The 13,619-nt window shown below is 34.6% G+C and overlaps 3 protein-coding genes and 1 long non-coding RNA gene across 5 annotated transcripts; 1 reads left to right on the top strand and 3 right to left on the bottom strand.

Moving 5' to 3' along the window:
• Positions 1-3,003: 3,003 nt before the first annotated feature.
• LOC118438776 lies at positions 3,004-5,644 on the top strand. Its single transcript, XM_035859512.1, has 3 exons — positions 3,004-3,354; positions 4,392-4,531; positions 4,599-5,644. Exons 1-3 carry the CDS (start codon positions 3,300-3,302, stop codon positions 4,854-4,856), a joined length of 453 nt encoding a protein of 150 aa, XP_035715405.1. The 5' UTR covers positions 3,004-3,299; the 3' UTR covers positions 4,857-5,644.
• Positions 5,645-7,511: 1,867 nt separating this feature from the next.
• On the bottom strand, positions 7,512-8,496 carry LOC110859457. 2 transcript variants are annotated; one of them, XR_002548862.2, is made up of 2 exons: positions 8,385-8,496; positions 7,512-7,689 (listed from the first exon to the last, which is right to left on the bottom strand). It is a non-coding gene; the product is annotated as an uncharacterized LOC110859457 (long non-coding RNA). The 2 variants fall into 2 exon arrangements; XR_004837054.1 differs by lacking the exon at positions 8,385-8,496 and adding an exon at positions 7,918-8,376.
• Positions 8,497-10,162: 1,666 nt separating this feature from the next.
• LOC118438775 lies at positions 10,163-13,541 on the bottom strand. Its single transcript, XM_035859510.1, has 5 exons — positions 13,270-13,541; positions 11,606-13,063; positions 11,313-11,535; positions 10,976-11,139; positions 10,163-10,429 (listed from the first exon to the last, which is right to left on the bottom strand). Exons 2-5 carry the CDS (start codon positions 11,621-11,623, stop codon positions 10,310-10,312), a joined length of 525 nt encoding a protein of 174 aa, XP_035715403.1. The 5' UTR covers positions 11,624-13,063; positions 13,270-13,541; the 3' UTR covers positions 10,163-10,309.
• Positions 12,588-13,279, bottom strand: LOC110859453 (ribonuclease 3). Its single transcript, XM_022108411.2, has 2 exons — positions 13,270-13,279; positions 12,588-13,063 (listed from the first exon to the last, which is right to left on the bottom strand). The coding sequence occupies exons 1-2, from the start codon at positions 13,277-13,279 to the stop codon at positions 12,588-12,590; spliced, it is 486 nt and encodes a 161-aa protein (XP_021964103.1).
• Positions 13,542-13,619: the final 78 nt, after the last annotated feature.

Below are 13,619 nucleotides of genomic sequence, written 5' to 3' on the forward strand. Positions count from 1 at the left end.
TGAATCTGTACCAGTTTTTGTTTATAAAATTCCATAACATTAGGCTTCAAGGGGAAGAAATAATTACATGTCTACATAAGCTGGTTTCCGTACAAGGTCGATTTGTTTAAGTGCACCTGACCAAAACATGGGACTTTCAGAAATTAAGTAGACACCGTTTATGTCTGTATGCATTTGTACAAACTGCCACTCCCTCATATTTCGAAATTTCTGAACATAAATTTTTGCATGAGCTTTATACATACGAAACATGACACGTGAATTTATACTTTATGCGTACACACATTATCCCAGATTTGCACTAACTTGTCGAAAATTTAATATTTCTTGTTAGGATTATCACATTTACATAAATCTTTTTAATATACTCTGTCACGAATAGTATAGTATAGTATTTTATTGACATACGGCCTGCAGCCCTCATCAACATGTCACAAATGATCACTACAGAAATTGTTTACTCTGTCACGAATAAGTTTTCCTTATCGTCCCGTGTATACATACGGGTCAACAACATACCCAGGTGGAACAATATACCCTCCTTGGCCCACCACCGGCTGGACAACTACTGGTGGAACCACTGGTTGACCAACGACTAAAGGTTTAGGAGTACCAAAAATGGCTCCATCAACAATTCCCCTGGGTGAATTATCAATAGGGCCAAACTGCGTCACGATGAAGTAGCTGAGCAGGAACTTGTCCATTTGGTCATGCCATGGATCCCGTCGACACCATCCAGGCCGTAGATACTGCCTCCGCTCGCTATCACATTGTGCATGTGTTTCGGGATGAATCACATGCACAATGTGTTCCATAATTTTGAAACTGACGGGAATTATTTCCAACTTTGCGTGTACATAGACCGATACAAAACTTTGAAATTTGCACAAATGTCACTTACCTAGATCGCCTTAACCAACATATTGACTTCAACATAACTTATACAATACTCTAGGAAAGACGAGTAGCAGTAATTAAAATTTTTACACGAGTTTCCATAATCCATGATAAACTGAACATCCGGCATTTCCAGTCCGGACAGCCTCGCGTCTTCATTTATTAATGGGTACGAGGGCTTCGTATAATTTTCAAGTTTCCAATTTTCCCAAATTTTCTCAAACGATTTCCTCCCGACAGGAATTGTATTATTAGAATAGATTGTGCGATGGGCGTGGGACGACGCGATGGAAAATATGAATCCCATTGTACCAACAAACTGAAAATAATTAATCCCCAATTACCTCCATTAACGTAAAATATACAGCAGAAGTTATCTATTAATTTACCAATAATTTTGCATCCATTGTTTTACCCTTTGTAATAGCGGAAACTCTGCTGTAATAATAGCCGTAAATTTAATATATCACAACACGTAAGCGTGCAAAGTCACTCTTCCAAAGCCAAATAGTTACTGAACAGGGTCGAATAAAAAAATAAATTTGACCCACAAATATAAAATTTAGTCCACAGTGCATGATCAAGTAGAATTTTATTCATCTTTAAATTCAAAAACTGGTTCTTCTAGATCGAATCAGCAATTATTTATTAACGGGTAAGTTACATAACTTTTTTATATAAATATAAAATTTCTTTGCTATATATTCATATTTAAATATAAATACGTATTTATATCCGTAGCATACACAATTTGAATGGTCTATAAATTTTAAGACATGTTTGTAATCCACTGGCTAACTTCAACTTCTGTCTCATTTTTGCGTATAAAAAAATCACAATAAATTAGGACCAGTATCTACCTTATCGTACAAGTAATCTTATGCTCGCAATAAAAAAGTACCGACTTTACCTTTTACCGTTTAACCTAACGCATGCATGCATATCATTTTGTATTGAATTATTTTTTAGTTGCTTGCTGCATTTTAAGAATCGTCACCCTTTATTCCATAATTTATAACATAAATATTTTATTAAAACTTCATTATTCGCTTTATGTATGATTTTCATAATACTATAATATTTCTTAATATATGTATGTACATACTTTATAATTTCTATTGAACTTTAATTATTGTATGACATACAATAATTAAAATTTAGATTTAATAAATTTAATAGATTTAATAGATTTAATAAATGCGAAACATAAGCAAACTCACTGGACGATAAATAATCAACTTAATTTTCAAGATTAGCTCATCGGATCAATTTTTTCAAGTTAACTTGATTTATCTCGTGGGAAATTATTTTCGTATCAGGTTAAATTTTTTTGCAGGGCAACTTGTAGACCTTGTTTAAGCCCTCAATAACATATCTAGGACTCTTTATACTCGAATTTCGATTAAATATCTGTACATATGCAACTTTTCTTGTGATAAATTAATATCAGTGTGACACATTGTTATGTCCTATAAGTGTATCATACAATGTGTGTTTGAAACTGTGGGAATCAATTTATTCAGGATTCTGTATCCTTTATTGACAAATTGTCATATCTAATTTCTAACATTCACCTTAATATTTCTTATGTAGACCAATATTCACCTTTATGACAAAGTTATATATGGGCAACATTTGCCTATGTGAAAATTGCTAGGTTATAACTTTTTATAGGTCTTACATACATCCCTCGTCCCAAGTTAATAAATTTTTGCTACTTCTTATCCCACCACTGCCGGTAGTTGGGCGGAGAAGTACCTAACATAAATTTAATATGAATACCCCGAGGTGCCAAATAACTTTGGATTCTGTTAATCTCACATTATCCCAAAATCAATATGAACGGGGGTTGGCTGGACAGAGGGTGGATTTGGGCGAGGGTGGATTTACAATGCCGACAAGATTGTTGCCTTCAGTATACTTTCTCATATATTTCTATGGTACTGGATCACACCCTTCAAGGATGACACAAGTTCTAGTTCTAGGTACCCCGTAAATTTCTATCCTTCCAAGAAAACTTAAATATAAATGAGGTCACCTTTTCGTGCAATATCTTCCACTGCTCAAAAATAACTGTGTCCAATCGAATTTCTGGGCTTCTCCTGAGCGCATTACAGCTAGAAAATAATTATTTTACCCAAACGTTAAAAAATGGATCTGATAAAATTCACAATTTCTTTTTGTTTAATTATTTTCACACTATTATCTAATTTTGTGACGATGGGGGAAAAGATTTTGCAACTGGATTCGAACTGTAAACAGCCATGGCCTAGCCGTTCGAATACGACTATAAGGTTTCGCCAACTGCACGAAACTTTAGTGCCACCCGAGTATCACTTTCAACAACAGTATCTGTCCAGTCTTATAAACTGGACCTTGAATCAAGCATTGTTCCAGTAATAATGGGGGTATCGTTTCATTGGAATGATCCAAGGCTCGCATATGGACAACGAGAAGGTAACCCGATTCAGAAATTATTACATAAATCCAATAAATACACTTAAACAGAAACATGTTCTTTCTTACAAATTCCAAGCATACCGTAAATCCACTATTTATAGCCGGGGCTAAAATTCAAAACTTAGGGTCATAGAGCCGGCTAAAATTAGAGATCGGTTAGAATTAGAAACCCGGCTAATTTTTTTACTCTGCATATTTTGGACGAGATTGAAATTATGTACTTAATGACGCAGCGTATCTAAAATTTTCACAATTAAAGTTTTTGATGACTCTTTCACATTCCCACTTTGGCACATTCGATGTGGCTGACATCCATCCTTCATTAAATTATATGCCATACTACAAGGTTTTAATTAGGGTTCGGAAAACCCTGGGGTTATTCTAGAAAAACCCAGCCTCAAGGGTTTGTCCGGGGTTTTCGTTGGTTTTTGGGGTTTTTGTGGGTTTTTGCATAATTTTGGGGTGACATGAAACAAATTTTCCCAAATTAAGTATTACAGTGAAACTACTTTAATATTTGTATTAAGCATGAAATTCTGAGCATTTTCATGTGTGACTTCAACTTTCAAGTCAAAAGTATGTTTTTAAGCATAGGGAAATAGGCTAAATGTGATAATTGCACTTAAATAGTCATGTCGCACATGAAAATGTTCAGAATCATTCTGAAACCGAAAATATAATTTGTATTCGTCTAAAATTCTAAAATCATACAAAAACCCTGCAAAAACCTCGGAAAACCCCACAAAAACCTACAAAAACCTCCAAAAACCCCCATTTAACATTGCGTAATAGGGTGGTTTTTCCGAGGTTGGCTACCCACAAAAACCCACAAAAACCCCAACCCATAAAAACCCGGTTTCAATAACAGAACTGGTTAAAATTTCCGAGCCGGCATTTTCCGATCCGGTGCATATACATATAATTCACTTTATTTATTTTTTATTATTAAAATTGTAATTAATTAATATTTAATTTTTAATTCATCAAACACTTTTAGACAAAACTACATACCTCAATAACTAATTTTTGAACAGGGTGCAACCGAAGTTACATTGTGCAAGATATTAATCATTTACCAATTAGTTTCTGGCTTCCATCGGCTTCTAAAGATCCGGGGTATCTTTGTAGTGCAGACCAACATCAATCATATACTGTCCTTTACAGAAATGGAAATGTAAGTAAATTATAAATTATATGATCATTATTTTAGCACACAAGGTAATATCCAATGCATAATTTAGGTTAGACTTTCCACCTACTTTTGGCCACAATTTGACAACGTGACAAAATTGGGGGGGAAGAAATATGTAGCTGAGGTGAACATGATACCTGATGAATTTGACGATGAAGTGGTCTATGAGTGGCGTCCTATCACCGTCGGGTTTAAGGTCGTGCATGGATATAAAATAAGCGCTGTGTGGAAACAATGCGTACCTGGTGTTGTTAATAGCAGGAGAAAAACTTGTATGCGATTAGTCTTGTTCTTCACGGGGGAATAGGGTAGGTATGTATAAAAGGATTACAGAAGTGCAAAAATGATATGGGAAATATATGTATATTTTTACCGATATTTCGAAAATTTATCTTGCCAGCAGATTACGAAAATATAAAATTCAAATTATGATATTGTCTTGCATTCCCTTAAATATTATTCTACTTCAACTTCAACAAGAATAAATAAGGTGTTACATTTACAACAATTAATATGCTCTGTTTTCAATTAAATTTTAAATGTCTAGATATTATTTGCCTTTTTATGTATCAAAATATAATTCTCCTGTTCTTTATTGCTAAATATCAATACTACACAGGAGTTGTACATTTCCTAACCAAACTATAATTTAAATTGTTATAACAATTTATTTAATTACACTTAATGCATTTATTAAGTTCATGGAAAGTCACAACCTCAATAAAATTTTGCAGTGGTCTCCAAAACAAAATGCAGCTGTTTTTGTTAATTGATTCATTTTTGCATTTAATATCATTTCAATGAAATTGTACTCACGATGTGAGGGCAAACTATGTTAAACCCAGATCTTTTTATGACCATACCATAGTTTAATAGACCAACTGTTCAGAAATAACGTTCAGAAATAACGTTCTGTTCGGAAGTTGGGCGGATATGCAAAATTTGGCAACTTTTTTGTGCGGCAAGTTCCAGAAACCGAGGGATTCTCGCAGTAAAAAGTGCAAAACTCGTTTTCTGGATGGAAAACGGCAAACTTTCAGCGCCCATCAGTCGCTGAATTTTGCATATCCGCCCAAGTTCCGAACCAACTGTTGTTTCTGATCAGTTGACCTATGGTGGTCATAAAAAGATCTGGGTTGAACATGGTTTGCCTTCGCATTGTCAGTAATGAGAAATGTGTGGGATCGAACTAGCAATTTTAGCGGAGTGTACATACATACATACATTTATACATACGTATACATATGCATACATATGTATTTACGTGAATCAATGATATAAGTATTACTTACAGTGTCGGACAGATGTCTACGTCCACATAGTCGCGTCAATTCCATTTTCAAATTGTCACTGAACTACTGAACCAATTTTCATCATTGATATATCAAATTCTCACAAATTTAACGTAATTTCATAAAACATATGAGTTATTTCTGAAAATTCTGGGAAAACTGAGAATCATAGTGCAGAGCGAGAGAGGATGAAATTTGAGCGGACAAAAGTCTACGTCCACTTCACTTTAATTGTCAACAACAAAAATCTCTCCAATTTATAAAATCAGGTAACTTAATAAATCTATCAATAACATATGCCGCATTAATTTTTAAATAATTTTCTTCCAGAAAAATATGATGGCGTCGACACGCAAGGAAATTCCTATCGCTATTCGAGATCTTGTCATTCAGGACTGGACGGGTGGACAAAAAGGGGGCTGTCGCAGAGACAAATATGGACCAAGTATAAATTAGCAAGGACAACCATCCAGACAATCATTAAGAACTTTAAAGCTAATGGTTCAGTCCAAAACAAGGTCAGAAGTGGTCGAAAACCCATTTTGGCTCACCGAGAAGTACGCCACGTGCTCAACAAAGTCAACGTTACACCCTCACTTAGTGCTCCAAAGCTATCTACCGAGATCAAGGAGATGTTCGGCAAACAGGTTAGTCCTATGACCATCCAAAGAACACTGAATAAGGGAAATTTGAAATCCCACAGAGCAGTCCGGAAGCCTCTTATTGTACCGAGGAATGCAACCAAACGAGTGAAGTTTGCCAGAGACCACATTTCCAAGCCACAAACATTCTGGGACATATTTTATGGACTGACGAGTCAAAGTTCAATGTCTTTGGGTCAGATGGGCGTCGTAGAGTGTGGAGATATCCAAAAGAAGCATTGAATCCAAAAAATCTCAACCCCACAGTTAAGCACGGCGGCGGGTCGGTAATGGTGTGGGGATGCATGGCTTCAAGTGGGGCAGGAAAAATGGAATTTATTGACGGAATTATGGACCAATACAAGTACCAGGGAATACTTGACCGTAATATCCAGGAATCTGTTCGAAAACTTGGACTTGGACGACGATTTGCCTTCCAACAAGACAACGATCCGAAACACTCTGCCAAGTCCACCATGGAATACTTCAAGAAAAAAAAATTCCGAAGCTAGAATGGCCTCCCCAATCTCCAGACTTGAATCCCATTGAGCATCTGTGCGACCACATTGAAAGAGAAATAAGAAAACAATCTTTTTCAGGAATTCCGGGCCTTAAATCCAGAATTCGTGAAGTTTGGGAAACCATTTCTGAAGATGTGACCAAGAATTTGGTAAACTCAATGACTCGACGCCTTGAAGCCGTCCTTAAAGCGAACGGAGGCCCAACCAAATATTAAAAATTAATTGTTATAACATTCCTTATAAATTACAGTTTTTTTGTATGTTTTCTCTGACTGGACGTTGACTTTTGTCCATCCAATTGTTTTCATTTTGAATTAAAATACATCTCTGGCCTAAAATAAATTTTTTAGCGGAAAACTAATAATGTGCTATGAAATTACGTTAAATTTGTGAGAATTTGATATATCAATGATGAAAATTGGTTCAGTAGTTCAGTGACAATTTGAAACTGAAATTGACGCGACTATGTGGACGTAGACATCTGTCCGACACTGTATCCTTAATTACGTAGTCTATCAATTGGAATTGGTGTTCCATTTATTCACAAAAATAATCCTGCTATTAACACTTATTTCTTAATCACAATCGCATCCCGAACAGTCACAATCCAAAATGTCGCATCCACCGCAACAGCAACAGCAACAAGGATCAGGATCACAATGCCTACCATCACAACAACCCGAATCCTGGAAAATTCAAATGTCCAGTTAAAAAATTGTTGAATTCACCAAATATAAGTTAAAAACAAATTATACGTTGCCAGTCATATTTACTATTATTTAGATATGCTTTGTACCATTTTTGTAAAAATTCAAACTTTTAGGGATCAATTATTTCTTTATACTTGCAAAAAATTATCAAACACACGATTTCTTGTCTTAATTTAATTTTTGCAAAATCATTAATAATCTTACATTATTCTCCTGTTCAGAAACAGCGACAATTTTATAATACGCCACACACATCCCTGGCCACCAGCCAAGCAAGGTGGCACCTAACGTGAGAAATGTATCAGTACAACTTTTTGTGAAATAAAGAACTGCTAATGGAGGAAAAAAAATTATCCCAAGGAATAAACAAGCCCCAAGTTCAGCAGGTGAGATTTTTCGCTTAATTGTTTTCGATGTTTGTCCAATTTCCAGCTGACCAGTAATGTCAGTTTCTTCAGTGTTTCTCATATTTATTGCGACTGGTTGATCCTCTATAACCTTTGACATATTGCTTGATCGTAGAACATACACATATGTCTATTTACGTTTTCTTGACAAAAATACAATTTTTGGATTTATTTTAGAACATAAATTTCAAAAGAAGTTTTTTTCTAAATTGTGTTATGAATTTATGCTTCTCCTGTTAGTAAATAATGGTTCGTAGTCATTACCTAATTGTTTTGGGAGACATTGTCAACCAGCAGGGATTTAATTAAATACATATATACTCTAATTCTATGGTTTACAATTTTCAACTGATGGAATGCAACCTGTGCTTTATGCAAGTTGAATGTTTCGTGCATAAAATATGTAAAGACAACAACCACATCCGGGAATTTGGATACATTACCAAATTATTTCTGAATGGTATGCATATGTACCATTCATTCAATAGAAATTAAGCAAGTAGAGTCTCTACTGTAGAAATTACGTAAGAAACCACAAATATCTATCCATAATATCCACCATATGTATTTACATGTCTAGATGTGCATATACATACAAAAATATTAAACGATTTGAATGTTTCATATACAAAATAATAGCAGACAAGAACCACATATAGCTGAATATAGCTGAAGTCATCAGAAAAAGGAAGTAAAGAAAGATAGAGAAACCACAGATAGGTACATATGTAAACATATTATGGGGTTAATATTGATAAAATTGCAACATAGTATGTAAGATAGAGTAATATTCGTAGGTATGTACATATGTACACTCTTAAAAAAATCAACAAGCCCGGTAGAGTCATATATGCATTCTGGGCTGGTTATGATTTGTTACCAAATGGTATTGATTTGGTAACGAATTATTACCAGGTATGTTAATGTTTATTTCCGATTGGTAACACTTTATTACCATCACATTACTAAACAGTAACGATCGTTATTACAATCTGGTAGAGTCATATATGCATTCCATCCCTTTAATGATTTGCTCCAAATTATTACCATTTTGCTAAGAGTGTATGTACCTAACCTATGCACATATGTATGTATGTGTTATATGAATTTACATATACATACATTCATACATATGTGTGCATGGTTCGAAAAAAATTTTATTCCATTATTTGTAAATCTGCAAATCCTAAAGTGTATGCAGAAGATTTGGCAGGATTTGACAGACCTTAATGTTTTGCGGGAAGCATTTATTGGTGAAGTTTTTGGTGTATCATTCGTATTCCCCATAAATTTCTTAGAAGGACATGCCCCCACCAATTGAAATGGAATTGGCCCATTTCCGTTATTAAAATCCTCTAAGGCACATTTCCTGAATTACTCTTGGTACAACGTGACTCAAAACTTTGCAACATTAATTTTAATTGTTTACTCTAATCCAGAAATTGTTTGCATGAGTGCTCAAGTTTGTTAAAACTACGGACCATGTGCATCAAGAAACTTGATTATTTGGGGACATGCATACTTACATACATATATGTACATATGCATAAATTTATCACCATTCGACACACACAGTTCAAATATGGATCTACAAATTCAAAGACAGATTTGTGTCTTACGAAGCACCCTATATCTAAGCAATACCCTGGTAAATTGAACTTCCACATTAACACATCATTATTGAGTATAAAAAATTGCACTAAAATATCCATAAATTTGTTCGCTATCAACTTTGTCATTTAAGAATATTTCATGCTCATAATAAAACCAGTGCCAACTTTAGCTGAACATATTGCTTCACAATGTGGTTTGGCCTAGTGACTTATGTTCATAGTCTAAATAAATATATCATGTTGTATTGAATTATGTGTTCGAATTCAAAGTTTGTAATAAATAGTGAAAATATGCACGTACGTTGGACTATCAATAAATTACGTGATTATCAATTTAAATATCTCCACAATGAGAGTTAAATGAATTTTTATGATATGGAATTTAAAATTATTCAACGTACATATGTAAGTAATAAATGCATTAGAGGATTTAAATTTTTTATTGCATTTATTCATCAAGAGAAGTCCGTGTCTTGCTCATCGTCATGGTGAGTATCACATCACACAGGCTGTTCAGAATTTAAATTGATACACACAATTCCAAAAATCCCCCTTGGCACCTCCACCCACATGCGTCTAGAAATTTGCAGACACGTCCAGGTCCACACTCGTATTGTGGGGCGTAGCTGGTACATTTGGGTGCGGTACACACACAAAAGGGTGAGCTAAGTAGATTCCCGTTACTTGGTACATTAGCTAAAAACAAGAACAAGTAATCGAATAAAATGCTTGCAGATTAGTATGATTTGATGCACTCTTAAACCTGCACGTGGCGGAGGAGAACGGGCCTTTATTTAGTATGAAAATTAGGGATTTTGAACCAGGTTTTCTAACGTGCGTCCCATAGACGTTGATATTTACATACATTGACGGATATTCAAATTTTGAATATCCGTCAATACGTGTAAGAGTGCCAAGTGCACAAAACATCATATTTTGTGAACTTCGCACTCGGGAAAAACTGTTACCTCATCGACATACTTCATCGTCCATTGCGTACTGCGATATACGCATATGTAGCAACGTCGTTGCGTAATAATAAAAATTTAATCTCACCACTCCACAATGGAATTTACCAATGTATGCATGTATGAAGTTACTATATATGTACATAGGTTCACTTAACACTTTATGTAACTTAACTTTATGTACACTTGACATTTAGGATAAGTGACACTTCTCAGGATGTTTCTCTGAACAGAAATAAGTACATTTAGATAAGATATATGGTTGAATATGTACCTTGGCCTGGAGCGTGTTCAGGGTTAATACGATATCCACCATACTGAGTTGCGATGAAGTAGCTGAGTAGGAATTTGTCCATTTGGTCGTGCCACGGATCCCGCCGACATTGTCCAGGCTGAAGATACTGCCTCCCTTCACGATCAGTCTCCCAGTCTTCAACACTGCGAAGAATAGTAACAAATATCCGACTTTTAAGTACGATTAGAAATATTTCTGTTTAACCATCATTTAGTGCCACCCAAGAGATAATGAAAATATTGCATTGTGGCACAACAAGCGTTACGCCAAACTTAATACTTTTATAGGTATCAGATTCATTGAATAATTATTTTACGCGAAATCCCATATTCCTTGATCAACTGGATGTCTCGAATTTCCCGTTTGTGCATCCCGTCCTCCAATTGGGACGATGGTTTCGTGTAGTCTCCAGGGTTCGAATCAGTCAAAAATTTTCCATCCAGCCAATTCTTCGTGGATTTCAGGAACGAGTTGGAGTAATTTTTATGCATATTATGGTTCGACTCTAAACCAGATATCAAGGCCATTGTGGCGGTAAACTAAAATATTTTTTGAATTAACCACACTTGTTAATACAAATTAAATATCAAATCAGCAAACTTAACTTACGAATAATGCCAACTTCATTATTTTAAAATATTATCCACTCAACACGTATTACGATCCAAGTGCCAATCGTCACCCGTCTAGCGTCAGACAGTTACTGAGAAAAGTTCTAGTTAATTTTGTTTCATGACCTGCAATGCCGACTTACATACGAACGTTTCATAATGTTCCGACCGGTTTATGCATTCATTAACCCGCATTTCATATTTGGTGGAAAAATTGGAAAAATTTAAACAGGTAGAAATTATGCCAATCCAATTTTTTTAAAACCCTATAGCGAAGACAGGACTTGATATTTATTTCACCCCATGCGACTACATACTTGTTAATATTTGCTTTAGAAAAATCTAACACGTTTGACAAGTTTAATGGTCGGAATATTTCCTAACCGTATATGCAAATCTGAACCTTTAGCGACCTGCCAAGGTATTTAATATTTACCCATATACATATTATGTGCCGATATTACATGGTAGAAATTTAATACTCGATTTATAATACTTTATGCACATACATTCCTGAACAGCATTAATGCTCCTTATCACCTTACCGGTAATGATTTACATACATGTTACCATTATTTAAAATTTTTCTACACGTTTGCATTAAATACATTCGAAATCAATGCGTTATTTCTTAATTTTGCGTAAACTATTTATTGTAGTATACATACATACAAAGTCCATATAACAATTTATTTGGATAAGTGACATTCACGACGCTGGTCATCAATGTAGCGTGAACGTAATCCATTTACGTAAAACCGTTTAACTAGAAGGTTACAAATATGTACATATATTACGCCTAAATCTGAAATCCCCATAAATTAATTTGTTCAGAATATGTATTGATACACTTATGTCTGAAATAAATACACAACAAATTATACATATTTACAAAAGCATAAACGTTTAATTTTTTGGTTTTATTATATAACATTCAATTCAAATAAATACGCAATTGCATTGGTAGGATACTGATTTCATTAGAAACATTCTCGATTAATTTTGACAGCATGGAAAAGTGAACGATTCCAATATTTTTTTGTTTCCGGTGCACCATCTCCTAATTGCCACAGTTTGTAGATGACCTTTTTAACCGCTTTGCATCCAGCGCCCCCCTCACCGCCCCCGTCGACATAGATGACACCAATCAAGGAATCAAGGATTAGTTTATCGGATTTTTCCATATTGACGAATTTTTTGAGATGAAAATTATCAACGATTTCTTTACTCCGGTCTCGATTAAGGAGAAGGTCCAACTTGTTTGAAATTTTGAAATCATTCCAGTCTGGATATTTTCGAGAAAGATGGTCCATTAGGGTAAATTTTATTAAGGCGTCCCCCAAAAGTTCGTAACGTTTGCCGTCCAGGACATCACGAGAACTGACCTTATCTAGAAATCCCCTGCTTCTGAATGAGTAGCCGATCAAATGTTCCAGTTCTAAGTGTGAAGACGATTCTGGAAATTTGAAAGAAAATAGTAAAAACGTTTTAAATTTTTGACAATCCATATTTTTAAAATATCCAATTTAAAGTTTTCAAATTTCAGTTTTAATGCAACTAAATTTTCCAAAATGTATTTGTTACCATAAATTCAAATATATATGAAATTTAAAAACCAGATTATAAATCAAATCGAAATTTTGTGATTTCTAAGTTATTTACCTTGTCCCATTTTTCCAAGTAAGTACAGTATTTACGCGTGATTAAAAACCTTACAGTATTTAGCAATTTAGTTGAAATATTTCTGAATAATTTGTAGCAAATTTTTAAAATTATTTCTCCACTTTTCTCCAGATGCGTGCTGAACTGCAAGTAAACTGCATTGACGACACCCCTCATCTTTTTATTGGTGGCAGTGACATGCAAATAAATTCATACGTTTATTTTTTATAATGCAACCAGAAACGTCATGGCCAACCGAGTAACACGAATTATGTATTTATGTCACTCACTGGTCATCTTATTTAACACGGTGAATAAACTTCACATTTACGATTTTCTAGTAAGGACAT

Source organism: Folsomia candida, unplaced genomic scaffold (genome assembly GCF_002217175.1).
Source record: "Folsomia candida strain VU population unplaced genomic scaffold, ASM221717v1 Fcan01_Sc026, whole genome shotgun sequence".
In the NCBI taxonomy this organism is placed as follows: Eukaryota; Metazoa; Arthropoda; class Collembola; order Entomobryomorpha; family Isotomidae; genus Folsomia; species Folsomia candida.